Source organism: Fistularia commersonii, chromosome 14, assembly GCF_037954325.1.
Source record: "Fistularia commersonii isolate RoL2024-O1a breed Wild chromosome 14, RoL_Fcom_v1.0, whole genome shotgun sequence".
Classification (NCBI taxonomy): Eukaryota; Metazoa; Chordata; class Actinopteri; order Syngnathiformes; family Fistulariidae; genus Fistularia; species Fistularia commersonii.
Genome location: NC_141297.1, coordinates 3,874,696 through 3,900,876, shown reverse-complemented (window position 1 = coordinate 3,900,876; position 26,181 = coordinate 3,874,696). Strand labels below are relative to the sequence as shown.

The following is a 26,181-nucleotide window of genomic DNA, read 5'->3' as shown; positions in this document are numbered from 1 at the left end:
CACACACACACACACACACACACATACACACACCTCCTCCCGTCATTTAAGTTTCAGCAAAAATCGATAAACCCGAGAAATGTAATTCCATCAACAATAATATCCGGCTGCGCTTTTGTTTGAAAATCCCACCTGAGCAGAAACAGGAAGTTGTTTCTGGAGGCGCTTCGTGAAGGAATGGCGCCACCCGGTGGAGAAATGATATAAGTGTGAAAATGAAAGTAATCCTGCCGGACAGGAAGTGATGGAGTGCAGTCAGATGTACAGGATGAAGTACACGATGTGTAGTCGAAGTACTTTCGAGAGTACTGTCTCACCCCGCCGTCTCTTTTTGACCTCCAGACGACTCCTCGTCAGAAAGCGGCAGCGGGAACGGCCTGCCCGCCCTCACCCCTCCCTCCTCCGCCGTGACGGACGGCGCCATCGTCAGAGAAGCGGAGGTCGTCAACGGCAACGGCGGCCCCGCCCCTCTGGACTTCAGCACGCCCAACTCCTCGTCCTCGTCCGAGGACCAGCAGCCGATGAACCTGAGCGACCCGCCGCCCCAGCGGCTGCCGCTCGCCGCCTCCCACCTGCCCGTCACCGTGTCGGCGGCGGCGGCGGCGTTGCTCGGCGCCCTGCATCCTAGCGCCCCCGAGGAGCTGCGGAGGAAGTACCCCCTGGCCGCCAAACCCCCGCTGGCGCCGCACCCGGCGCTGCCGCTACCACTGCCGCACTCGCACGCACACAACACACACACGCCCAGCACGCACACGCATGGCGGCGAGCTGCGGCTGGACCGGGACAGCAGGGACTACGGGGGCAAGGTGAGCGCCATCACACACTCCCATTCCAACACTGCTGGACAATATTCATCTGTCTGTCATTAAAGCACACACACACACACACACATACACACACACACACAGACACCAATCAATGTGCTACCGACGGAGCGTCTCTCAGGCCGGACGCGTCTCTAACACCGGTTGCCAGAATCACCTCGGCTGGAGCCAAACTGCGAGGAATAGTCTTGGAAGGAAGTAAAGATGGAGGGAGGAAGCAAATCTGAGCGGAGGATTGCACTCGCCACACACACACACACACACACACACACACACACACTCACAGACACACACACATCCTCCTACTAGCTTTCTATGAGGCTGAAAGGCATAACCAGGCAAACAATCCCAGGTCGACCTTGGAGCCGCACCACGCAGACACAAACACACCGCGCACACACACACACACACACACACACATAGGTGTCTTTCACTCTGGCGTCTCTCACGTCTTTTGTCCTCCAGCCGACAGGCCTTCTCGTCTCTTCGTTCTCCCTCTTTGCAAACAGTCCTCCACCAGGCACGTCTGATAGATGTCAAACAGCGTGAATGAGCCGTGACCTTTAACCCCATCTCGGAGTTTGAAAAAAAAAGTCCCCTGAAATATCTTTGTCATTTGTTATTTCGATCATAAGCTGCTTTTTACAAATGTATTTCTCCCTGTGTGTTATCTGCAGAAACACTTGTGTATTTTATATTTTTTACATTTATCATCTGTTTATTTTACAGATGGATCATTATTATTAGTATGTAATAACACATACGTAATAATGGTATTTATGTTGCAGTTCTACAGTTTTTTTCCTGGCTTGTTTTTGTACCATTTCATCAGCCATTCATTACGCGGTATCAGCAACAACCCCCCTTACACACACACACACACACACACACACACACACACACTGTTTCACAACTGCGTAGCAAATAAAGGAATTCGGGAAACACATATTAATTTTCAATGAAGAAACTCCAGAGGGAGGATGATGAAAAATAGCAGGAGGAGGGAAGTGATGGAGGGCAGGGAGGAGCCTGGAGGAGATGAGACGGAAAAATAAGAAAATAAAGGCTGGACAAAAATATATAAAAAGAGGAAGAAATAAAACGCAAAATTAGTAAAACAACAGGCAGGAAAGTGTGAATGAATTCAAATATTGATAGGACTAATTGTGTGTGTGTGTGTGTGTGTGTGTGTGTGTGTGTAGTCCCCGCTCTATAGCTCAGGCGGCAGCTACGACAGCGTGAAGATGGACCTGGGCGCCGAGGACCTGACCATGGGTCGCCACGGCAGCCAGGTCGCCCCCGACGACGACGATGACGACCACGACGATCACGATGACAACGACAAGATCAACGACACGGAGGGCGTCGACCCCGAGAGACTAAAGGCCTTCAACGTGAGTCCGCGCGTCGCTCTGACCCTCCATCGCGCCTTCAGAACGCAGGAACTCACCCGCTTTCTCGCACCGCCAGATGTTTGTGCGTCTGTTTGTGGACGAGAACCTGGATCGGATGGTGCCGATCTCCAAGCAGCCCAAGGAGAAGATCCAGGCCATCATCGAGTCCTGCAGCAGACAGTTCCCGGAGTTCCAGGAACGCGCCCGCAAGCGCATCCGCACCTACCTCAAATCCTGCCGCCGCATGAAGAAGAACGGCATGGAGGTACCGCACCTGCCTCTCTTGGAGTACGCTGTTGACGTAAGGTCGTTGCCGTGACGATCATCAACCCCTCTCGCGACCTGCTCTGCAGAAGCTGTAGCCAGCATTAGCCGTACTAGCCTTCCCGATCTCCTTAGAACGTTCGTTGTCCTTCGTCAGAATACTGGTCATGTGATCTCGGATCGTACCATCTTCGGGTCATTGGTGCACAGCGGAGGAAAACACTGGAGCTTTGATTAGAACCTGGAAGGAGAAGGTTCTAGTCAAAGTTCATGTCCAAACAAGAGTTTGAGTACAATCGGGAGTCAAATGGATCTGTAGTTCCGCTGTCACCTCGAATCCAGAAGGTTCCTGGTGGTCAGCTGGGTTCTCTTTGGGATTATGTCACCCCCTCCCGGAACAAACCACCCCGGACCGTACCACCCTGGACTAGGCTAGCAGGGACAAACAAACAGCGAATTCAAAACCAGCTTTTTACCTTCACGTTCCTCCCGATGTGACGTTCTTATGACATCATAAAGCCGCTGGCCTATCAGAGTGTAGCCACAGGAAGTCCCCAAACTTGGCCCGCTGCAGCTTCGCTTCCAAAGACCGCTTTTGTCGTGGATGTTGTTCATGTCGCTTTTGTAAGTGGTAGTTTTGTCACCATTGTAGCAGCAGTTGTTGTTGTTTTATAGCTCTTGTCATGATAGTTTTGTTTTTGTTGTCAACATTAGTTTCTGTCAATGTCCTCGTTGTTGTCATTGTCGCCATTGTTGTTGTTTTTGTCGCTGAGGTCAGTGCTAGTTTTGTCATATTCGTCGTTAATGTTATATCATTATTGTTAATGTCACTGTTTCTGTTGTTGTTGGTCATTGTAGCTTTTTAAACATCATCGTTGCTGTTGTTTTTGGCGGTGTTGTTCATGGTGTTGGTGTTTTCTTTAACTCTTGACAGTAGTAGTTTTATTTAGTTGTTGTAATGACTGTTATTGTCATTGTTTCAGTTGTCGTCATTGTTATTTCCGTTGATGTTGTTGTGGCTGAAATCAGTGGTAGTTTTGCCATCATCAAGGTCATCAAAATTGTTATTAGTTTGTCACGGGTAATCAGGCTGTTGTTGTTTCTGTTGTCGCTTTCGTGGTTGTTTTTGTTCATCATCGTTGCTATCTTTGCTAGCTTTTGTCGGTGAATGTGTTCTTCATAATGTTACGGTCATTGTCTTTTTTGCCGCTGTGTCTGTTACTGTTGTTGCTATTGTTTTATGGATGTCGTTGTATTTGTGCAGCCTGGTTGTCCGTCATATTTATGTGTAGTATTTGCTCCAAGGCTATGTCTGTCTTAATTTATGTGTGTGCGTATCAGTGTGTGTGTGTGATTTGCATTGAAGACAAACAGACGAGAAAACCTTCCCGTTCAAATGATAGGTCAGAGGTCAAATGAAGGGAGGCGGCGGTGTGTCTGCACACAAACCCCCGTCGAAGGTCCTGGAGGTTCTTACTCAGACGTTCTTACTTTCCAAACTTTCCCCGGCGCCGACATGGAAACCATTGTCGTCGGCGCGCGTCGGCGTGATCCGAAGGTCCCTCTCAACTTTTTCCCGCCGCGCTAATTATTGATTGTGAAAGGATGTGCCATGAAATGCTGCTGCAAATAAGTGGTAACCACAGAAACGGCACGCGCCGGTCCGCCTATTTCACCTCGCATTGCGATCGCTAACAAGGACGCCGCGGCGCCGCGTGTCTTCACGCACAGCTGTTTATTTCAGGTCGGAGTCAAAGCGGCAGGTGGAGATCCCGCTCACGCGGTTGTGTGTGTGTGTGTGTGCGCGTGCGTGGACACACACACAGCAGCACTAGTGCCAGCAATTAAACCGTAAGCACGCAGAATGACAAAAGTATTTTTAGAAAACAAATGATCAGTAATTTGACTTGACCTTGGATTTTAGTCCTCTAAGAAGACGCCGCGTGGAGCTTCGGTGCTTCATTAAATCTCCAGCGTGTCCGCGGAGCAGAAGTCCCTGGAATGTCTCTGATGCCCCCAAGTGGCCTCATCTAGTATCGCTACGAGAGGCTTGATGGTCCTGCAGGTGCTAAGAGGTCCTTCATCCAGTGTCTGCAGCTCTGGAGCACTACTGGGGGGGCGGAGCCAGTCCCAGCTGTCACTGGGCTGGGGGGCTGAGCTTAACCTTGATTGACGCCTGTCAATCACAGATGTCCACCTGTCGGACAATCACGTCTTCAATGACCCTCCGAACTGTCCCACTTTGGACTGGAGAAGAGAGAAGAACCCAGGAGCCTGGGGAGAACACACAGTGTGACCACCTTCTTGCAATTTTTTTTTTTTTTTATTGTACTAGCCATGTGAGATGTTTGCGTCCAGACGACCGGAGACAGGAAGTGACCTTGGCAATGCTGCGTTCACAGCCATCGGACAAACGGACGCTGCGTCTCTTTTTTTTTTTTTTCCAGTTATATCTTCATCATCATCCTCTGAAGTCTAACGTCCCTGCCGTTTTGTCCGCAGACCCGTCCGACTCCGCCTCACCTCACCTCCGCCATGGCTGAGAACATCCTGGCCGCCGCCTGCGAGAGCGAATCACGCAACGCCGCCAAGAGGATGCGCCTGGAAGCCTATCACGTAAGAGACGGCGTGGGTCGGTCGTGTCAGGCAGAGGAGGGGTGGGACTTAGACGCCGCGAAGAAAGACGATTGGTCCCCGGGTTTATGTTCATCTGGTCAATCAGAGCTCAAACCATAGTGAAAGAAACTAGATGGGGCGTGACCTCACTTCCTGTTTCTCACAGGATGAGCAGATCTCCCTGGACAAGCAGTCGGGCGCCGCCGCCGCCGCCGCCACCGGCCTGCGAGAGCCGGCGTCCCTCGCCCACTACTCTCTGGCCGCATCAGCCTTCTCCTCCCAGGACGCCCAGCTCTACATCAACGGCGCCGGCCTCAGCTACGGTTACCGTGGATACCTGGGCCTGGGCGCTGCCATGCAACACCCCGTCTCCTTGACAACCGGCGCCGCTGCTCAGAGCAATGGTAATGAGGAAGGCAACAGGGGGGGATGATGATGTAGCATTGTGTGGATTAAGATAAAATTATTTTGAATTATTTTGAGTCATTTTAATTGTAAAACTAATATTATTTAATGCCACATTCTTACATTTTTATTCTGTTTTTTCTTTTTCTTATTTTTCAATCATTTCATTTTTTTCACTAAACTTGGAATTATGACTTTATTCACCTGAAATGTGGATAAACGAGAGATTTTAACAGATCATTTCAATTGTAAAAATAATATTATTTACTGCCTCATTTTTATAATGTTATTCTGGTTTTTTTTTTCCTTTAAAAAAAAAAAAAAAAAAATTTTTTTTACTCTAAATGTGATTACGGCTTTATTTGCCCATAATGTGGATAAACAGGAAATTTTTAACGATTCGTTTTATTTGTAAAAGTATTATTATTTAATGCCACATTGCTTTATTTTTATTCTGTTTTTCCTTTTTTCTTTTTCAAAAATAATTTCAAATTTTTTTTCACTATACTGTAATTACATCTTTATTCTCCCAAAATGCGGCTAAACAGGAGATTTTTAACAGATCATTTTAACTGTAAAATAATATTATTTAATCCCAATTTTTTCAAGCATTTTATTTCTTTTTGTTTTTTTTTCAAAAACCATTTGTATATTTTTTCACTAAACTAATAACAGCTTTATTCACCCGTAATGTAGATAAACAGGAGATTTAATGGATCCTCTTAAACATAAAAATAATAGTATTCAATGCCACATTTTTTTCATTTTTATTCAATTTATGCCTTTTTTAAAAAAAAAAAAAAAAGATAATTTGAATTTTTTTTTCACTAAACTGTAATTTAACAGTTTTTTCTTTTTCTTTTTAATCTGTCATCCTCTCCCATGTTTTCCCTCCATCTTTCATTCCTTCCTCCCCCCCGTCATCCCTCCTTCCTCCTCCACGGCGTCTCCAGGCCCCACAGACCTCAGCATGAAGCCTCTCTCCTCCGCCAACATCGCCAACTCCACCTCCTCCGTCGCCGCCAACAGCAGCCTGGGGGGGCGGGGGGGCAGCAGCAGCAGCAGCAGCGGCGCCGGCGGAGGGGGCGGAGCCTCCACCCAGCTCAGCCAACCGGAGATCACCGCCGTGCGTCAGCTGATCGCCGGCTACCGGGAGTCGGCCTCCTTCCTGCTGCGCTCAGCAGACGAGCTGGAGAACCTGATCCTGCAGCAGAACTGACCCCCCCATCACACACACGCACACACTGATTTCCACACACACACACACACACACACACACAGACACACACACATTGATATCAAGACACACACACAGTGTTTGCTCCTCCCTCCTTAGATGAAGATTTGCAGACGTCGGTCTCTTCGTTTCCGTGGAAACAGGACGCTCTCTGTTCCAGGAGACGCCCCTCCTCCTCTTCCTCCCCCCTCCTCATCCTCATCCTGGAGGAGGACAGGACGCTCTCCTCCTCCTCTTCCTCCTCCTCCTCTCTCTAGAAGCACCTCCCAATCAGCCACGAGAGGAAGAGGAGGAGGGAAGAAGAGGAAGGTGGTGTCGGAGGAAGATGTGGGGGGAACAGCGCCCCCTAGTGGTCGGAGGACCATCTGCAAGTTTTCCATCGTTTTTCAACGAACGTGCGTCCGACCGCCGAAGACGAGGAGGAGGAGGAAAAGGAGGAAGTGACTCGTGGACTGCAGCCGTCCGTTCGTAGACCCCCGGTGCTTTTTTTTTTTCGTTTGTTTTGTTTTGTTTTTTCGGACTTTTTTTTTTTTTTTTTTTGAAGAAAAAGCACGGAGACGGAAAGACGACCAACGGACGGGAGGCTTTATTTGTGCTCGCTTGTAAATAAGCTCTGTGTCTTATAGCACTTTCCCTCCCCTCTCTTCCTCCTCCCCCTTTCGCCGCCTCCTCTTCCTCCTCCTCCTCTTCACCTCCTAAAACCCAGGGAGCAAAATTTGCTATTTATGCATCCAGGACGCCATCTTGAACCTCCAGAAAATACCTCAGACCGGATCCCCCCCCCCGCCCTCCACCACCCCCTTCGCGGCCCATCTGCTCTCAGTGCTTTTATTTTACTTTTTTATTTTATGTACGGGGGAGGGGGGGTGAAAACATTTGCGCAAAAAAAAAAAAAAAAAAAAAAAAAATCTTGCGGGGAAAATGAAATGAAATTGCTGTAAATGAAGAATCGGACCAGGTGTGTGTGTATGTGTGTGTGTGTGTGTGTGTGTGTGTGTTGGGACGGGGGGTTTGTTACATGCTAATTAGCGCTGGTAGATATTTAACGCCAACAAAACCTCATTTTTGTTTCAGCCCCCCGCCTTGCTTTGGACCTATCCCCCCTCCCCCGGTCCGGCCCGGTCCCCTGTCCTACTGAAGGCCATTATTTCTTCTTCTCTGTCACGTTGCTGCTAATCGAACGGACCTCCTGCCATAAACCTGAGACCTCAACAGAACCGGGCCGCCGGCTGGAGGTCAACCCACTCCACTCGGACCTGACCCCCCCCCTCCCACTTTCACCCCCACACCACCTCGCCGGCTGATTGTTGTCCTCGGGGCTCGGCTCGAGTTCTGTGACGCTCTGACTGTGAAACCCGACCTCCTCGGTTCTGACGGTCGGACCGGGATTGAAAAACAAAACGAAAGAAAAAAACCAAGGCTCCTTCAGACCCGCCCGCCCTGGAAGCCGATTGGCCGAATTGACTTGTCAATCATCGGGAGGAGGATGAGAGGCCGGGTCTTAGAGAAGCAGCTCGCTCTGTTAGCGTTTCCTCATCCTGTCATCCTTCTTTCCTCCTTCATCCCCTCATCACTTTTTATTCCCTTCATCCCTCCTTTATCCCTTCATCCCTCTCATTCCCCTCATCCCTCTCTATTTCTCTTCATCCCTCCTTTATTCCCTCATCCCTCTCCCCTTCTTGTCATCCCTTCATCTCTCCTTCATTTCCTCATCCCTCTGTTTCTCTTAATCCCTCTCTGATTCCCCTCATCCCTCCCTCATTCCCTCATCCAGCTCTCATTCTCTTCATCCCTTCATCCCTCATTCATCCCTCCTCCATCCCCTCATCCCTCTCATTCCCCTCATTCTTCTCTATTTCTCTTCATCTTTCCTTCATTCCCTCATCCCTCCTTCATTCCCTTCATCTCTCTTTAATTCCCGCATCCCTCTCTCATTCTCTTCATCCCTCCTTCATCCCTTCATCTCTCTTTAATTCCCTTCATCCCCTCATCTCTCCTTCATCCCTCCCTCATTGCTTCTATCCCTCCATCATCCCTTCATACTTGCTTCATTCTTTCATCCGCTCATCCCTCTCTCACTCCTGCTATTGCACCATTATTAACTCATCCCTTCGCTCCTCTGGGTTCCTCCCTCCTCCATTCTTTCACCCGTTCATCCCTCCATCATCCCTTCATCCTCGATTCTTTCACCCGTTCATCCCTCCATCATCCCTTCATCCTCCATTCTTTCACCCGTTCATCCCTCTCTCATGTCTTTCATTCCTCCTTCTCTCTCATTCCTTCTCCCTGTCTCCGCCATGCGCCTCTCTCCGTCCTCCATCCATCCCTCCATCCATCCATCCCTCCTGTCAGGCCCGACCCGAAACTTCCTCCTCCTCTTTGTCACAAAAAAAAAAAAAAAAAATTATCTTTTTATTTTCTTGTTCATTCTATCCGAGCGTGCAGATTCGGAGGCCTCCAACGCGTCGCGGCGCCCCGACCAGGCTTTTATTGTGAAAACTCCAGGGCATCCCCTGCTTCCCGCCGCCAAGGCTTCGGCTCGAAGCCAAATCACCAATCGAGTCGTCGATCAACTAACCAATCACTTAATTGATCTGAATATTAATCCTATTATTAATCGCCCGTCGTTTGCTCTTCTTTTTTGCACACGCAGCAAACCGACGTTTGGGGGAGGGGGTTGTTTGCGGTGACCGACCCAACTGGTGAGCGACGAGTCGGTGTTAGCCGTTTCTTTTTCTTATCGCAACGCAGTCGATAATCATCCTCTTCTTCGCGGCGGTCCGACCCCTCGTCCTCAGCTACGGAAGATCAAACACGTCAAACATTTCTCTGTGAATGAAATAATGAGAAAAATTAAATTACGAAGCTCTTGTCAGGTTTGAATCTTTTTACAATATTTTGTTTAAATCTACATTAAACTGAGAAAAATAGACATTTAAAAAAAAAAGAATTAAGTCACAGCAGATGTCCAGGCAGAAAATGAATTATAAAAATCTTTTTTTAATCTTGTGTGCACAAAATGGTGCGTCATGGGAACAAATTAGTCGTCCTACTTCGACTCAAGCAAAAGAAAATGATTTTTTTTTTGGAACCTGAGTGTATGAAACATTCAAATGTGTGGCCTCATTGATCTTCCGTATGGAGCAGATTTTGAAAAAGTCAGTCTGAGTTTCTCCATATTGAATATTCATGACATTTTTAAGAGCAGATTTATTTCCATTTCTTCCTCCTGAAAAATCGGATTATTAATCAGCTGATCAAATGAAGAGCATAACCCTGTGGACTGTAAAAAAAAAAAAAAAAGGGACTCTTGGTAGTTCCCTTTCCAGAAACATTAAAATGTTTAACCCCTAGTTGAAGAAAAAGAAAAAAAAGACGTGGATTCGACAGAAAACGGTTTCCATGGTGATGCCGTCGACCGCCTGCTTCGGACAAAACAGAGAACTGACTCTTAGTTCGGGATGGAATTAAGCGCTAAATTAGCAGCTAACAGCAGGCGTAGAACATGAGATGGGTTTTAATTTATGGAGGCTCAGAGGGACAAACCTTTATTTAATTATTATATAAACTGATGTTAATTAATTTCAGCATCTGGGAAGTATTTTTTTGTTGATTTAGACGTCTCTGGTCCTCCGTACCCTCGCCTGTCCCAGCCCACCCTCACCAGACGTCTGTCTAATCTTTATTTTTGACTTGATAATGAACTAAAACAATCATATAAAAAAAAAAATCTAAATGTGAATTTTCATTCCAGGACGAAGTATGTAATTAATTCCAAATTAATTTTTTGAGTTTTTTTGATTAAAACCCCCCCACGAAGCCCCCCCCCCCACTCTCCAAGTGGATTAAATCCCTCCTGCGGTGGAACACGCATGAACGTCATGTGACTAAGGTCACATGACCCCCGGAAACCCCCTCACCGCCCAATCAGGGCCGAGAGTTTAATGGAGGTCACTTCACGTCCTGTCAATCGACCCCCGAACCTTCTGAGCGAGACTCTACGACCTTGTTTTCTAATCAAAGAGGAAGTAATAGAGGGCGAAGCGCGGGATCTTTATGCAACTGCGTCATTTTGAAAACATTCTTTCTTTTTCTTTTAGTGTGTGTTTTTATTTTTAAATTCTCCTTTATATGACTTCCGGGACCTCCAACCGGCTCCAAACAGCCGAGGACAAAAAACTAAAAAAAAAAGAAACCAAGACTACCTTTATCCTGCTTTCAGGTGAAGAGCGGAGACCTTTGGTGTTTCCTGTGGAGCCCGGCTCAGAGTGAATAAATCAGAAGAAAATTCAAAAACAATTTAAAAAGCGAGTACGGGGCAAATGACAATCTTCAGAAAAGGTGGAATTTGCATTTTCAGCCATAAAAAGCGACGCCCCGACTCAGCTGATCAATATTTGTGTTATTACTATCTGATTTTCCTGCTTTCGTTGATGAATTTGTCCTGTGAATCGAGTTTTTATTTTTAATTTTTGAGAATATATTCTGTGCGATATTCCAGCAACGGGACCCCCTTTGCGTCAAAAACTACAAACATGGACGCCGTTGGAGGTCCGTGAGGTTTGAATCCAAACAAGGAGTTTTGTTCCAAGATGAAGTTCAACCTCTGACCTCTAGAGTCGCTTGGAGGACTCTATTTGCTGAAAAAAAAAATTGTAAATTAAAAAAAAGAATGCTGAAGGGAACAAATGCAGGTTGATTAAAGTTGGATTGTTGACATCTGGGAGGGAAGACAGCGCCCCCTTCTGGCACTACTTGGAATAATCTGAATAGAACGTCCACGACGGGATATCAGGACACTTCAGAACCTCCTCTTATGGCAGAAAACACAATGGCCTCTTGACTCGGGGGGAGGGCTTTCTCGAAACCCTTGGTTCTAACCTTCAGCCAACATTTGAACCCTTGGTTCTCCTGGTTCTCCCTCCTTCCGCCTGCTTCAGAACCCTTTATCTTCTCCCCTTGGTGGTGCTTCAGAACCCTCGGTTCTCTGACCTTCAGCCTGCTTCGGAACCCTCGGTTCTCCCGGTTCTACGCTCGTGGTTTCACTCAGTGGAAGTCTGATGTTTACATGTACAGATTTTTTTCTCCTGGTTCTTCATCTCGCCCTCCCGCTCCTGGACCTCCACCATCTGCTCCCGGACCTCCTCCTTACACTCTGAAGGGAATTCTTATTTGGTTCTGATCGGGATCCCGGCTCCGGCCCTGAAAGTCCAACGGGACACTCGGCGCAGAAAAATCCCCCTCCGTCCTTTCTTTTTTTTTTTTGTTAGCGGTCGCGTCTCGTTAGCATCCGGATCCCCCAACCCAACCCCCGCCCCTGCTGGAAAGCTAGCGGCTAACGGCTAGCTGCGGACCTTTTGTCGCGTCAAAGTATCGCCGAGCGAAAAAAAAAACGATTGTCCGGGTGGAGGCGGGTTGGGGCTGATTTTTGACCTCTTGGCTAGCTCCACCCGCACGCAAAATCACTGCGGCGAGGTAGGCGGGGTGGGCGGGGCTTAACCCCCCCCGCCGGCGTGAGCAATGGCGGAGCCGATTCCTCAGCGAATGAAAAGCCATGACGACCCGCGGCGCCGGGTCTCCTAGTCTATTAGTATATTTAGCAAAAACCGGAAAAGAAAGAAAAAAAAAAGATGAAACTCAAACCTCAGGAAGACGAGTGTAAAAAAAAAAAAGAGTAAAAAAAAGAAAAAAAAAGTCACTTTTTTTGTAAAGCCGGCGAACGGCGGCCCGTTTCCCGCTCTTTGATACCATGTGACCTTTAGGACTTTTCTATTTATTGTGTTGATTCTCCAATTTTACCTTTGACCTCCTTCTCAGTGACTGTGGATTCTCTCCCCCCGTTGGACAAAAAAAAGAGAAAAAAAAAGTGAAGATTAAAACAAAAACAAAAAAACGTGATATTTCCTGTGAAACGGAGGAGAGAAAAACTGTTTGTTTGTTTGTTTGTTTGTCCCGGTCCTCGGAGGGGCGGAGCTTCTGTTTCAGGACTTTAAAACGATCGTGAGCTTTTTGTTTGTTTCTGTTTGTTTGTTTGTTTGTTTCCTCCTGAGCTGTAAGTCAACGAGCTAAATATACTAATAAAACTGTGTGCTATCATAACCGCGGCGCCCCCTGTTGTCTGCCTCGCACCCTGACACATTAACATTTATAGGTTTTCTTTATCTTTCAAGAAAGAAACATTTTAATTCAATTTATTTATCAATCTGTACATAATTTTCCAACCATTTTAATTTTAATATTCTTGAAATGTACATTTTTGCAGAATTTGGAAACAATTTTTTCGTCTTTCGTGTTGTTTTTTTCTCATCATTTTGATTCACTTTTGTATCAATTTTTCATCTATTTTCTATAGTCCATTTTCATTTTCTGGATTTTGGCTGTGTATTAGTAATTGTTTATTAGATGTTTGGTTTTGTTTATTTTATTGTTTTTATTTATGTTATCATTTTTATTGACTCATTGGCTCGGACCCCTCACCTCAGAACAGGAAGTGACACGCGGGACTCCGTCCCAATATAGATAATGAGTATTATCGAGTGTTAATATTAACTAGCTTTACTTAAACCCAGCACGACTAAGCAATAATGACTAATCCTTTAGATTGGTTATTGTGTGTTGGAGATTAGTTTTATCTTTATGTTTTTATTTCTCAATCTCTTTTATGAGTTTACTTCTAAGGCCGGAACGGAAGTGAGGCCAGTTCAGGTGAAACGAGTACATGAATCAAATTGCATTTTAAAAATATTTTATTCGACAATAATAAAGACAGAAAATTGAAATTAAAAGTTACAGATGTAATTTTTTTTTAAAGTTTTCAGCCTGAAAATGATTCATTTTTGAAAATCAAATCAACAAAGCTTGATGACGTCATGAATTTATTTATTTATTTTTATTTTTTATTTTTTTTATGACAAAGTAATCTTAACTAGGTCAAAAGAAATCGACACTCGAAACTCTTTTGAAGTCGGATCCGTTTACCGGGGAAATTACTAAATTCACGAAAAAGTTCGACCTCCGTCGTGAAGCCGGTCCTTCCTGATTCCCGACCCGGAGCGTGAACGCCTCGCGCCGGGCTGAAGGTGACCGTGTGGGCGGGGCTGAGGGGTCGCGCGCGCGTTCCCTGAAGCCCCTCCCCCCTCTCGCGGCAGGTGCGCGAGCCACCCTGAGCACCGAACTTCCCCCGGTGGTTCTCCGGTTCCCCGGTGCTTCCCCGGTGCTTCCCCGGTGTTTCACCGGTGGTTCTCCGGTTACTCCCCCGCACTCCCGCCCTCCACCCCCCTCACCTGGTCGACCGGAACCGGACTCGGATGGCCCCCGCTTCCGCATTCCCGCCCCGCGCGGCGCTCGGATCCGCGAGCTCAGCAGAGAGAACCGGTCGGTCCGGCTGATCCGCCGGCGGGGCGGGATGCGCCCGTCCCGGGGAGCGGCTTGAGCGCCGGCACGACACGGCGGACGTAGCCCGAGATCGGCGCTGGGGGGAACCGGACGCCACCGCCGCCGACGGGGGTAGGGTGGTTGGGGGATGGAGAGCTGCTGCCGCACCTGCATGCCGTGCCTGGACCGGCTCTGGAACCGGATCTGGCCCGCCTTCCGCTACCCGAACCTGCCGAACCACGGCCATGTCATCGCCAACCCGGCGACCGCCGAGATCCGCACGGTGTCCGGCGACCTCCGCGCCCCGTCGCCCCGGAAGCGGCCGGCGCAGCTCTACGAGGCGCTGTTCGACTTCGAGGCCCGAAGCGACGACGAGCTGACGGTGCGGGAGGGCGACAAGCTGTCGGTGATCGAGAAGCGGGGCGACTACGTGCTCGCCAAGCGGCTCACCGGGAGCCCCGACTCCGGTCTCATACCGGCCAACTACGTGGCGCTGCTGCAGGACGAGTTCGCCAAGCACAAGTGAGTCCCGGCGACCGGGGATTATCGTGATTATTAGCGGTGGGGGGGAGAAAAAAAATATAAATTAAAAAATGAGTGATATTAATTGGGATTAGGAGCGTGTGATTGGTCCGTTGGGTATCAATTTCCGGATTTAGTGTCAGTTTCTCCACAAACATCTGCAAAAAAATAATAAAGTGCACAGTAAACAACTATGAACACACGCTGATACAAGTTACTGGTACTGATGAGCAATTTAAAAAGTGAAATGTATGTGTAAAGAACAAAGGAATTGCTTTAATTTATATTTTAATCCGTTTTAATCCGCTTCCAATTCATGAGATGATCATCAATGATCATCTCATTTCATTCTTCGGATTTAGACATATGATCGTTTCAAGATTCCAGCTCACTATTTCAGATTTCCATTCTCCAATTATCTGTTATGGGTTGAATTATTTCACTTTTGGTTTCATAATCGCATTACTGGAAAACGGCGGGATGACGAATGAGATTATCATCAGTGATCATATCTAATTTGATTCCCAAATATTTGAAATTCAATCATTTGAATAACCTGCCACATGAACTGTCATTGATATTATCAAATTACTTTCGTGGATTAAAAGAAATGATCCTGTTTTTTTCTCCAAATAGTCATAGTTTTATGTAGTTTTGAATCAATATGCAGAATTTAAAAAAATATGGAAAGTTATTGAACGAAAATAAAATTGTCATATTTTTGGATTCCAGATTAACCCAGAGTTCGAGTGTGTGAGTCGGGCAGTTGATTGAGTCAGTTACTAAAGAGGGAGTCGTGAGTGTGTCTTGGCTGTTTGATCAGAGAGTCATTAGGCCGGTTCAGCTCAGTCAGTTGAGCGCCACTAGTGGACAGTGAATCAGTGAGAGTTTTGGTTTTTTTTTTGAGAGAGAGAAAGTAAGCAACAAAAGGTTATTTAAACAAGAAAATGGCAAAGACATGATTCCAAAACGAAGTGATATGAAGATGAAATATTAGAATCATCACATCTTTAATGTGTCTGAAAAGCTTTAGAAGCTCGAAACAGCAAAATAATACGAGTAATACATTACAATTAATCAGTGAGCCAGTTGGTAAGTTAGTCAGTGAGTGAGCTGGTTCAGTGGACGGTGTCAGCTGGTCGGTCGGTGAGTCGGTAAATTGCAGTCAGCTCGTAGAAGAGCCAAAAATTGGGAATGTGAATCAGTGAGTCGGTTGGTGAGTCAGTTTGACCCTTTTGGTTCGTCAGAGATTGGGAATGCGAATCAGTGTGTCAGTCGGTGACTCAGTTAGACTAGTTCAGTTCGTCAAAGATCAGGAATGGGAATCAGTGAAGTTCGTCAAAGATTTGGAATTGGAATCAGTGAGTTGGTTGATGAGTCAGTTTGACCCGTTCAGTTCATCAAAGATTGGGAATGTGAATCAGTGAGTCAGTTAGTGAATCAGTTTGACCCGTTCAATTCGTCAAAGATTAGGGATGTGAATCAGTGAGTCGGTTGGTGAATCAGTTTGACCCGTTCAATTTGTCAAAGATTAGGGATGTGAATCAGTGAGTCGGTTGGTGAATCAGTTTGACCCGTTCAATTTGTCAAAGATTAGGAATGTGAATCAGTGAGTCGGTTGGTGAATCAGTTTGACCCGTTCAATTCGTCAAAGATAAGGAATGTGAATCAGTGAGTCAGTTAGTGAATCAGTTTGACCCGTTCAATTCGTCAAAGATTAGGAATGTGAATCAGTGAGTCGGTTGGTGAGTCAGTTCTACCCGTTCAGTTCGTCATGTGACCCACTGGTGATATGACCCACCTGAGGACTTTGAGCGGGGAAAAAGCGCCCCTAACAGGGCTGTCACACACCCTCTTCATGGCTCATCTTACTGTCATATGCCCAAATATCCCGTGTTCCTAAACGCACCACAAAAAGCCACCGCGTGGTTCTGAATGCTGGATTTCCATTCACGACATAAATCTTGTGAATTTTATTCAACGTAGACCCTCTGCACTGTTCCAGCCTCCAAAGGGTTCAATGGAAAGTGAACATCGTGGTCTTTTGTGAGGTCCTGGCACGAAGGCACAGGTTGTGCAGCATGAGGTCATCATAACCATGTCGCGCTTGAGCTTTCTTCAAAAACAAAAGTGAATAGTTTATACAAGGAGCGTGATGAACATGAATACAGGAACGCCTTCCCGAGGTGGAAGTGAAGGTCGACGGAAACGGGTTTCGTGTCCGACCTTCATGGCAACGGCTACTGCGCCAGTTTCAAGTGAAACTTGAGCTCAGTGGAACGCCTAGCTGACAGAGTAAATATGGGCGTGTTTCTGGGCGGACATCACATCACTCCAAAGTCACTGTATCGCTACTGAAATGGGTGTGTGTGTGTATGTGTGTGTTTGCAGGTGGTACTACGGCAACATAAACCGGGTGAAGGCGGAGAAGCTGCTGCTGGCTTCCCAAAACAAAGATGGCTCCTTCCTGGTGCGGATCAGCGAGAGTCACAGTGACGAGTACACAATCTCCGGTGAGTGGTGACCTCTGACCTCCAGCGCTCCTTACACGGGCAAGCACACACACACACACACACACACACACACACACACACGAGGGGCATTTTGTGAACGGGTGACTCACTTGATCACATGCAAAAGGACAGATCGTCCCCCTTGTGGTGGGTGGTAAAACTGCACACTGGCAATTAAACATCGGTGTCCATGTTGGGCGTCCATGTCGTATGTCCACGTTTGGCGTTCATGTTTGGTGTCTATGTGGATGTCCATGTTTGGAGTCCATGTTGGACGTCCATCCTCAGAGGGCGTGGCCTGATGAGAGGCCACACCCACCGCTCTTCCCAAAGGAGTCCTAAAATGTGTTCCTCCCGGGAAGGACCGCGGTGCCCCAGGGTTCCACCAGGCGGTTCTGAGAACATCCAGGCATCTTCTGAACAACTAAACATGGATATTTAGTTGTTTAATTTGACCCTCAGCATCAGGGGTCTGGGTCTCATTACCACTTTATTAACAAATGTCATGTTTTGACTGTTTTAAGTAATTCACTTCAGTTAATTCAGTTCAATTTCTCTTTCATTTCATTGTTTTTCCTCTTCTTCTATTTCATCCTTTTCTTCATCTTGGCTTTGTTTTTTTAATTTAAGCCAAACTGAACATCTCACACTCCTTTTCACCTCCATCCGGTGGGGTGTTTAAGGACCATCGGGGAGAGGAGGATCGGGAGTGAAGGGAGAATAGAGGAGTGCAGCAGGAGTGAAGGGGTGAAGGAGTGAAGGAGCCTCAGACTCAGCCTCCATTAGCTTGTCCTTCCTCTGCTCCCTCCTGTCAAGGTCCTCCAGTCCCAGGGTGTGTGTGTGTGTGTGCGTGCATGTGTGCATGCGTGCGTGTGTGTGTGTGTGTGTGCACGTGCCCAGGCTCTCGATGTTTTCCTGCCTGGGTTCTTTCCAGGTTCTCCATCTTCCTCCCACAGTCCTGAAAACCGTCAGCAGGTTAATTGAAGTCTCTTATTGTCCATAAGCGTGAATTAGAGGGTGAGCGGTTGGATGATTGACAGGCGACCCATCCGGGTTAAGCCCCGCCCCTCGCTCGGGTGACTGCTGTGATTGGCTCCAGATAAGGGGTGCAGATTATGAATGATTGACTGGGAGTTGTTTAACCCTAAGATTGTCATTGAAATGACAATTATGAAATCACCATGGTAACAGTAACCGTTGGTGCCCCCCGACCAGAACGTTCTAAGATAACTATGTGCGTTTGTGTGTGTGTGCATGTGTGTGTGTGTGTGGGTGCGCGTGTGTGCATGCGCAGCTCGCAGCGAGGGGAAGGTGTTCCATTTCCGGATCCAGCGCTCCTCCATCGGCGCCTACTTCATCTCCGACAAGATCTCCTTCGCCACCCTGGGCGAGCTCATCTCGTACTACCAGAAGAACGGGCGGAGCCTCGGCGTTCTGCTGATGGAGCCCTGTGCTCAGCAGGTACGTGTCCACCACCCACCCGCCGTGGGACCGGCTTCGCTACGTGAAAAATCATCCCACTCGGTCGGGAGCGGGGCTGCCGTTGACCTCCGGGCCAGCAGGGGGCGCCTCCGGAGGATGGGTTTCAGAATCAGAAAAAACTTTTATTTGGGAGGCACATGGGGTAGCAGCATCATAGTGGGAACATCAAGAGTAAAATTATAAAAATAAATTAAAAAAAAAAAGAGAACAGTATACATAAATAAATTACTTTACAAAATTTTGCAAATTGTTGGGACTCGAACCCAGGTTGAAACTAGAAGGGCAGGTGGGGACAGGAACCCAGAAATAAAGATAAAGAAAATAATACTTAGTATTATTATAATAATAACAGCATAAGGGAAATTCTCTCATCGGCAGCAGTGCAACAATGAACATGAATACAAATATGAATAAAGGGATAATCAAAAGGACGACGACACCAACAAGGATAAAGACAGATAACGTAATGAGTGAGGTGGCAAGGTCGTGGTTGCACAGATGACCTCCGGACGGTCAGATGCGTGCTGTTGTACAAAGGAGCGTCTGAAGCGGCGGGTTCTGCACCGCCATTGGCTGAACCAGCCGCAATCTGTAGCGCAGAGCTTGGGACGGCCTGTCAAGCTGAGCTCCCACTTTGTCCGTCACCCTCCACGCCGCCATTGATTCGAAATTGCTCAGTCCCATCCCCGAGCGGGTTTTCCTCACCAGCTTGTCGAGCCTGTTGACCTCGCCGCTCCCATCTCCACCTCCTCAGCCCGGATGGTGAGAAGGCAAGTCAGCGATAGAAACCTCAGATCATAAATGAGAGGATGCATCAGGACCGGGACTAAAACCCAGGGATTAGAGGATGAATCAGGAAACAAAAGTTCCTCTGTCCTTCTGCTAGTTGTTCCCGGTACATGCTACATTTGCCCATCTCCATGTAATAATTATAATAATAGTTAATAAAGGTGGAAGATTGAAAGCAGCCCCATATTAGAAAACCAAGTTTTGGGGGGTCACCTGACCCTGACCCCGCTCCCCAGGTGTGTCTCAGCAGGATGAAGGTTTGAGGCCAGTGACTCCTCTTCCTCTTCCTTCTCTCTTCACTTCCAGGAGAGGCGTTGAGGAGCCGGACACACTGCAGCGTGCACACTAACAAACACACACATACATATGCCAAAGAAGACATATACTGCAGCATTGATACACACACACTGCAGCATAAACACACACTTCAGCACACAAACACATTGTGGGAAAAAGCACATACACACCTGCTAATACATAAAGTGCTGCATAGACATACACACTGCAGTACCTACACACACATGCACTGCAGCCCTGACACACACACACACTGCAGCAGCTAAACACACGTGCAAGCATGCATGCACGCACACACAGCAGCACACAGTCACATCATAGATGCCTGCAAACACACACATGCAGAAAAAGCATCTCAAGGATGCCAAATCTTTTGTTTTCATTGTAATGAGTGATTTTTTTTATTTTATTTTTTTTTATTCATTTTTATTGTATTTATGTAAATCTTCCCTGTCATTCCCATTTCAAGATGGCCACCGACAGAAGCTAGCTCCCCCGTGCTAGTCCTGATTTTTTTTTTTTTTTTATTATTATTTACTTATTTTTACATCAGAGAGTCTGATATCTGGTTAAAAACCGAGCGTCTTGCTCAGCAAGCTAAATTTAGCCAGTGACAGCCGAAGCAATACTCTTCTCTGATTGGTTGTTGGACAAGAGACTCCACAGCAGCACCGTGGCCAAACTGCGAATCTGCAGCTCATGTGATAAACAAAACTGCGTTAGCATTAAACACCGGTCACACGAACCTCTTTTAACAACTAACATGGAGAAACAAGCGTCCGTGAAACGTGTTAGCTGGTCCTGGAGGAGCCGTGAGGTTTGAACCAGAAGGTCCCCGACCCAGAAGGCGACGCCTGCTGGTCAAAACATCTTGTAATTTCCCTTTTTTCGCCCTCGTCCACATCCCGCTTATGACTCTGTATCCAGCTCAGTTAAGCAAATCTTTTCACAAAAAGGTCAGAAAGCCTATTTCCTTTTTTTTAGATTCTTTCGCAACAACCAGTGTGAAGTCAAATTTAGATTCGATCAGATTTAACTTTATTGTCATTACACGTACAAGTACAAGTACGGAGCAATGAAATGCAGTGTAGCGTCGAACCAGAGGAATGTTATTTTACAAGTCCTGCTCTTCTGAACTTTTTGTTCATTGATTGTGAATCAATGAATCTCATGATTTTAAGAAGATCGTAATTGTTTCAATTGTGTTTTTTTAATTTATTTTTCAAATGATCCTGTCACTAAAAATATTTTTTGGGGGGGGGGGTCAAGAAAATTGGCTGGAAAAAAAATGGAGTGGTTCAAGAATTTCTGAATTTTTAAAATGACTAAATAAATCACGAGGAAAGGAGGTCATTCTGTGGTCAGTGTTAATTCTTAATGAATGAACAGGGAGAAAATAACAGAGATTTAAGTGATTTTTGAGTGAGTCTTTTTTTAATCGCTTTTTTTTTCTCAGCACTGATTTAGTAATGTCTCTTTGAACTAAAGTAAAAATTATTATTTTTAATCATATTTATATTTATTCATTAATTTGACACTGGCTGCAGGCTCCCGTAGGACCATCGCCATCTTCCACCTTTTTTTTTCCATCCTTTCTTATATTCCGATAATCATTTCATCAGGTTGCTTTCATGTCCTTTGATTATTTTCAAATCAAACAAACAAACAAACGTCTGTAGTTTGACTTCAAAGCAATAAACAAACGATGCTAAACATCAGAATTTGTGTCATTTTCATTCATCCGTTCACTCCTGCATCCGCCAATTGACATCTCAGCTCGCTATATTGGCTTTGAAATTGATCGCTGGCCATTACTGATCATCAATTTTCCATCCTGATCGATCTAAAGTGAACATTTACAATTTTTTTTTTTTTTTAGCTTAAATCAATGCTGATTAGACGTAGATATGTTGGACATGCAGTGTTTACTCTTGTTGATCCTGATATTGAATTGATCGGGTGATCAGCTTGTTCATTTAAACGACGCACAACGATGGGTGTGTTTTGAGCTCCGGCCTCCAGCGATTTGTGTGTGTGTTCCAAAATAACACCGGCGGGGTGAAAAAAAGCGTCTGGACGCTCCCTGGGAGAACTCTGCACCGAAAGCAGGTTCTCGGTTCTCCCACGGAGCGTTCTGCTGACTCAGCTCCTCCTGCAGCCGCTGAGGATGGAAACCGACAAACTGATGAGTCGAGCTGGATTTGAAGAGTGTGTGTGTGTGTGTGTGTGTGTGTGTGTGTGTGTGTGTGTGTGTGTGTGTGTGTGTGGGTGTGGGTGTGGGCGTGGCTGATGCCCATGGTGACTAACCGTCTGATCTGTGTGCAGCGGGAGCTCTTCGACATGGAGCCATGGGAACGGCCGCAGGAGGAGTTCAAGCTCCTCAAGAAGTTGGGTGAGGGCCACTTCGGGGAGGTGTGGGAGGCCCAGTGGATCACGGAGAACAAGAAGGTCGCCATCAAGATGCTCAAACAAGGTAGTTCTTCCTCCTCATTCTTCTTATTGTCATGCACGGGGGGCGGGGCTTAACCAACATCCGGTCAATCTTGTGCTGTCGACACCGTTAATATTAGCTTCCAGCTAACTGTATAGATACGTGTCGGGTGTCACAGACGTAGTTGTTTTTCTTTTACACAGATATTGATTTTTTCAAAGTCGAGTATGAACTACAAGGATGCTATTTTGTCTCTTTCATTCATTTATTTTTATTCAAAAGGAAGCCTTAACACAATGTTGCAAGAGTGGCTCAGAGAGGACTAACAAATGATGAAATTAAATATTTTTCAAATGATTCAAATACTACATAGGACGCTGAATCCATCCCATAGTACTATGACAGAAACTGTCTCATTTATCTTGTGGATGAATGCTGCACACTGCTAGCGGTGTTAGCACTGCAGGCTAAGACGAAGTTACAGGCTAACCCGTGAGCTCGAGCGGCTGCTCAGGTGGGACACGGTCCGACGCAGAAGGTGCACCGCTGGAGTTAGCTTAGCATACCTGAACCCGGGTGCAACCCCCTCGAGTGTGACGACGTGGAGGTTTTGTGTGTGTGTGTGTGTGTGTGTGTCGCCCCCTAGAGGACACGAAGCAGGACGAGTTTGTGAAGGAAGTCCAGGCCTTGAAGAACCTGCACCACCCCAAGCTGATCCAGCTGCTAGCCATGTGCTCGCGGGGGGAACCGGTCTACATCGTCACCGAGCTCATGAACAAAGGAAGCCTCAAGTCCTACCTGGCATGTGAGCGCGCACGTACACGCACGTAGATGGCGGCCATGAGGGTATTATTTGTGGTTCCAACCCAGATTTTAACCCCGGAGTCTCCAGGTTCTCCTTCCTGGGTTCTCTGTGAATTAGAAAATGAATGGTCAGATGATTGACAGCTGATCTGTCCGGGTTAAGCCCCGCCTCCTGCCCCAGTGTCAGCTGTGCTGAGGGGCGACCGCCACCTGACCTGATTGGGTCGACTTCTTGTCGCCAAACGCAGACGCATTTTGAGCGTCAAAGAGGTTTAGAAGTACAAGTTCATCTCCAGATCCTCCTGGGTTTGACATGAACTGCCTGTGGAATTGACACAGACACACACACACACTCACACACTCACAGATTGAGGCCCGTTGATGTTAAACCCAGCACAAATTCAGGTCTAATCTGCTCGGTGAAAATGCCTCTCTGACGTTTCCCCCTAAAGACTTTAATCGGTGAGTCTTGCGGCGCAAGCGTGGATAAGATGTTTCTCATTCCTCTGTGTGTGTGTGTGTGTGTGTGTGTGTATGTATGTGTGTGTGTACTTGTGCCAGCGCCGCAGCATGACTAGCTTCCTGGTGGGGGGGAAACCGGTTGCGCGGCGTGCCGCCAATGTTAATTTTAGCCACTGTCACAGGTTCTTTCTGATTCTTCTGTTTACCTGCTCCGGTTTGCTTCCAGCGACGCTCAGATTTAAAAACGCAGACAAGCCGTCTCACTCTCTCACTCTCTCACTCACATTAACCCTGTGAAGGCCAAAGCCACCCCTGCACACACACACACATGGTTCAGTCCACATGGTGTGAGGGATAAAAAAAAAAATCACACAGCCCCCCCCATGCACAGCCACTGATTTCAGAATAAAAATCCCATTGGCTGTCAGCTGACTGGGACTGTGTGTATGTGTGTGTGTGTTCGCGCACAGCTGCGGAAGGCCAGGTGCTGACGTCAGCTCACCTGATCTACATGGGCAGCCAGATCGCGGAGGGCATGGCCTACCTGGAGGACCGGAACATCGTCCACAGGGACCTGGCGGCTCGAAACATCCTGGTGGGAGACGATCTGGTCTGCAAGGTGGCCGACTTTGGACTGGCTCGGATTATTAAGGTAGGTGTGTGTGTGTGTGCGTGTGCGTGTGCGTGTGCGTGTGTGTGTGTGTATTATCATACATGATACATGTTAAAATAAATGGGACAAATTAAATTAGCTGTATGAAAATAATAATGATGTCATTAGGAAACCTATAATAACTTATTAAGGCTCTAATATTTTGAATCAAATCAAAAAAGCAAGTGTTCAATGTTTTAAAAGTAAAGCGTTTTCATGGAAAACCATATTTAATTTTAATCAATTTATTCAAGCAGAAAGACTTAAATAATTTAACATTGAAAAGTCTCAATAGTCGACTTCATTACTTGCTACTGAAGGGTTAATTTGATGTTAAGATCACATTTTGGAAATCTTATTTCTTTTTTATTTTATTTAAAAATTTAAATTCAAATTTTAGATTGTGTCTTTTTTTCATTCAGAAATGTATTTATTTTATTTTTGACTCTTTCAGAATTTCGTTTTCATCAAGGCTTCATTTAATTTTATTTACTTATTTTCTTTATGCTATTAACACTGATTTGCAAAATATTTTATACGATATTTTATAATCATCTTGTTGGATTATCCAATCCAATTATGTTTTCTTGCCTATGAGAATTCAAAGCTGAGAAACGAAGCAGGTGGATTTATCCAGTGCTTTTATTCTGAAGAGATACCATGAATCTTAGGTTCGCAGCTGAGGAAGAAGAGGGTCTGGAGCGTGAAGAAGGTTGGCTGTAGACCAGCGATTTACTGGCGGCCGACTTTCTGATGTCAAATTTCCGTTTTAACCCCTTATCACCCTGCAGGACAGCGTGTACACGGCGAGCCGCAGCACGAAGATCCCCGTCAGGTGGACGGCGCCCGAGGCCGCCATTTACCAGAAGTTCTCAGTCAAGTCGGACGTGTGGTCGTTCGGCGTGCTGCTCTACGAGATGATGTCACGGGGCAAGATGCCCTACGAAGGTACGCCGCCGTTTTCACAAGGCCGCCTGCATCGGGTAGAAAATTGCAAATGAGCATGTTTTTGTGTTTTTTTAACCCCCGACCACCTTTTAGGCAAAAGCAACAAGGAGGTTCTGGACCTGCTGTCCTCGGGGTTCCGCCTGCCGTGTCCCACCCGCTGCCCGCAGAACATCTACCGCATCATGATGGACTGCTGGACCGCAGAGCCGTCCAAGAGGCCGTCCTTCCACGCCCTGCACAGCCAGCTGGACTCCATCTACGCCCGCATCTACTTCAAGACCATCGAGGTCTGAGGGGCTTTGGGGGGTGGAGGTGCACGGGGGAGGCGGGGCCCTGGAATGAAGTTCTTGGCGGCTTCACTACGGGGACGAGCCAGTTCCTCCCCCTTCTGGAACAGGGTTTAAGAACTACAAACATGGAGGTGCCGAGGAGGACAAAGTGGGCGTAGACTTCCTGGGCGGAGACGCTCGTCAAATGAAGGCAGCGGAGTGATGACTGACGGCCTCGGCACTCCAATGGCGCCAAACGATTTTTTAATTTTATACACTTGTTTTGTTTTTCTTTATAAAGGTATATTTTATTAGCGCCGCATCATGTGACGTGGTCAGGCGAACACGCTGCTCCGATGCCACAAGCGTCCGACACGCCTGCCATTTCCTTTTCGTGACTCCGCGCAAACGGACAACAAAGTGCAATAATGAAGGGCTTGCTTAGTTTTTGTTTAGTTTTGCGAAATTAGCTTCGAGCTATGCTAACATGAAGATGACTCTCAGATCAACCTTTTTTTTTCTTTTCTTTGTCGGAATAATGAGACGTCCTGATTGGACACATGGTAGAACTGGACACAGCGCCGCGAGCAGGGTTCGGGTCACGTGACGCAAACGCTCCTTTGACCTCCAAAATGCTAATCAAACAAGCCACTAAAAGGGGGCAGCATGCTAAGTCTTGCTATTTTTCTAGCAATGTTTACTATAACAGCGTTAACCTTTTGCGCCGCCAAAAAAATAACCACCTCAACAGCTCCTCGACAGGACACCTGTTATACATCGCCGCAGGTTAATCATACAAAACACAGAACACACACACACACTCCCATCTTCCCATCTATGCCCCCCTGCTGGTTCCCCTCAGCATCATCTTCCTGTAAGAAGCTACAGAGTTAGTAGT

The 26,181-nt window shown here is 46.8% G+C and overlaps 2 protein-coding genes across 5 annotated transcripts in view; both read left to right on the top strand.

Annotated features, from left to right (window-relative positions):
- Positions 1-7,540, top strand: part of LOC147226953 (nucleolar protein 4-like) — a 63,337-nt gene extending 55,797 nt beyond the window's left edge. For 3 of the 4 annotated variants that reach the window (XM_086159508.1, XM_086159507.1, XM_086159510.1), the window contains 6 exons: positions 343-806; positions 2,027-2,218; positions 2,295-2,483; positions 4,985-5,098; positions 5,265-5,502; positions 6,457-7,533. In XM_086159508.1, coding sequence (XP_086015634.1) covers positions 343-806; positions 2,027-2,218; positions 2,295-2,483; positions 4,985-5,098; positions 5,265-5,502; positions 6,457-6,722 — 1,463 coding nt within the window. In that variant the 3' untranslated portion in view covers positions 6,723-7,533. Of the gene's footprint in view, positions 1-342; positions 807-2,026; positions 2,219-2,294; positions 2,484-4,984; positions 5,099-5,264; positions 5,503-6,456 lie in introns of all 4 variants that reach the window. The other variant, XM_086159509.1, reaches the window with a different exon arrangement.
- Positions 7,541-14,136: 6,596 nt separating this feature from the next.
- On the top strand, positions 14,137-25,954 carry srms (src-related kinase lacking C-terminal regulatory tyrosine and N-terminal myristylation sites). The gene is made up of 8 exons (XM_086159511.1): positions 14,137-14,636; positions 17,028-17,149; positions 18,444-18,610; positions 22,043-22,190; positions 22,795-22,953; positions 23,885-24,066; positions 24,858-25,014; positions 25,108-25,954. The coding sequence occupies exons 1-8, from the start codon at positions 14,263-14,265 to the stop codon at positions 25,305-25,307; spliced, it is 1,509 nt and encodes a 502-aa protein (XP_086015637.1). The 5' UTR covers positions 14,137-14,262; the 3' UTR covers positions 25,308-25,954.
- The last annotated feature ends 227 nt before the right edge of the window (positions 25,955-26,181 follow it).

What these genes read in the sequence shown, in the direction of transcription:
- srms (XM_086159511.1), top strand. Translation starts at nt 14,263, where the DNA reads ATGGAGAGCTGCTGCCGCACCTGCATGCCGTGCCTGGACCGGCTCTGG. An exon ending in TGGAGCCCTGTGCTCAGCAG is followed by an intron (nt 18,611 to 22,042) that starts GTACGTGTCCAC and finishes ATCTGTGTGCAG; the next exon opens with CGGGAGCTCTTCGACATGGA. An exon ending in GGGCAAGATGCCCTACGAAG is followed by an intron (nt 25,015 to 25,107) that starts GTACGCCGCCGT and finishes ACCACCTTTTAG; the next exon opens with GCAAAAGCAACAAGGAGGTT.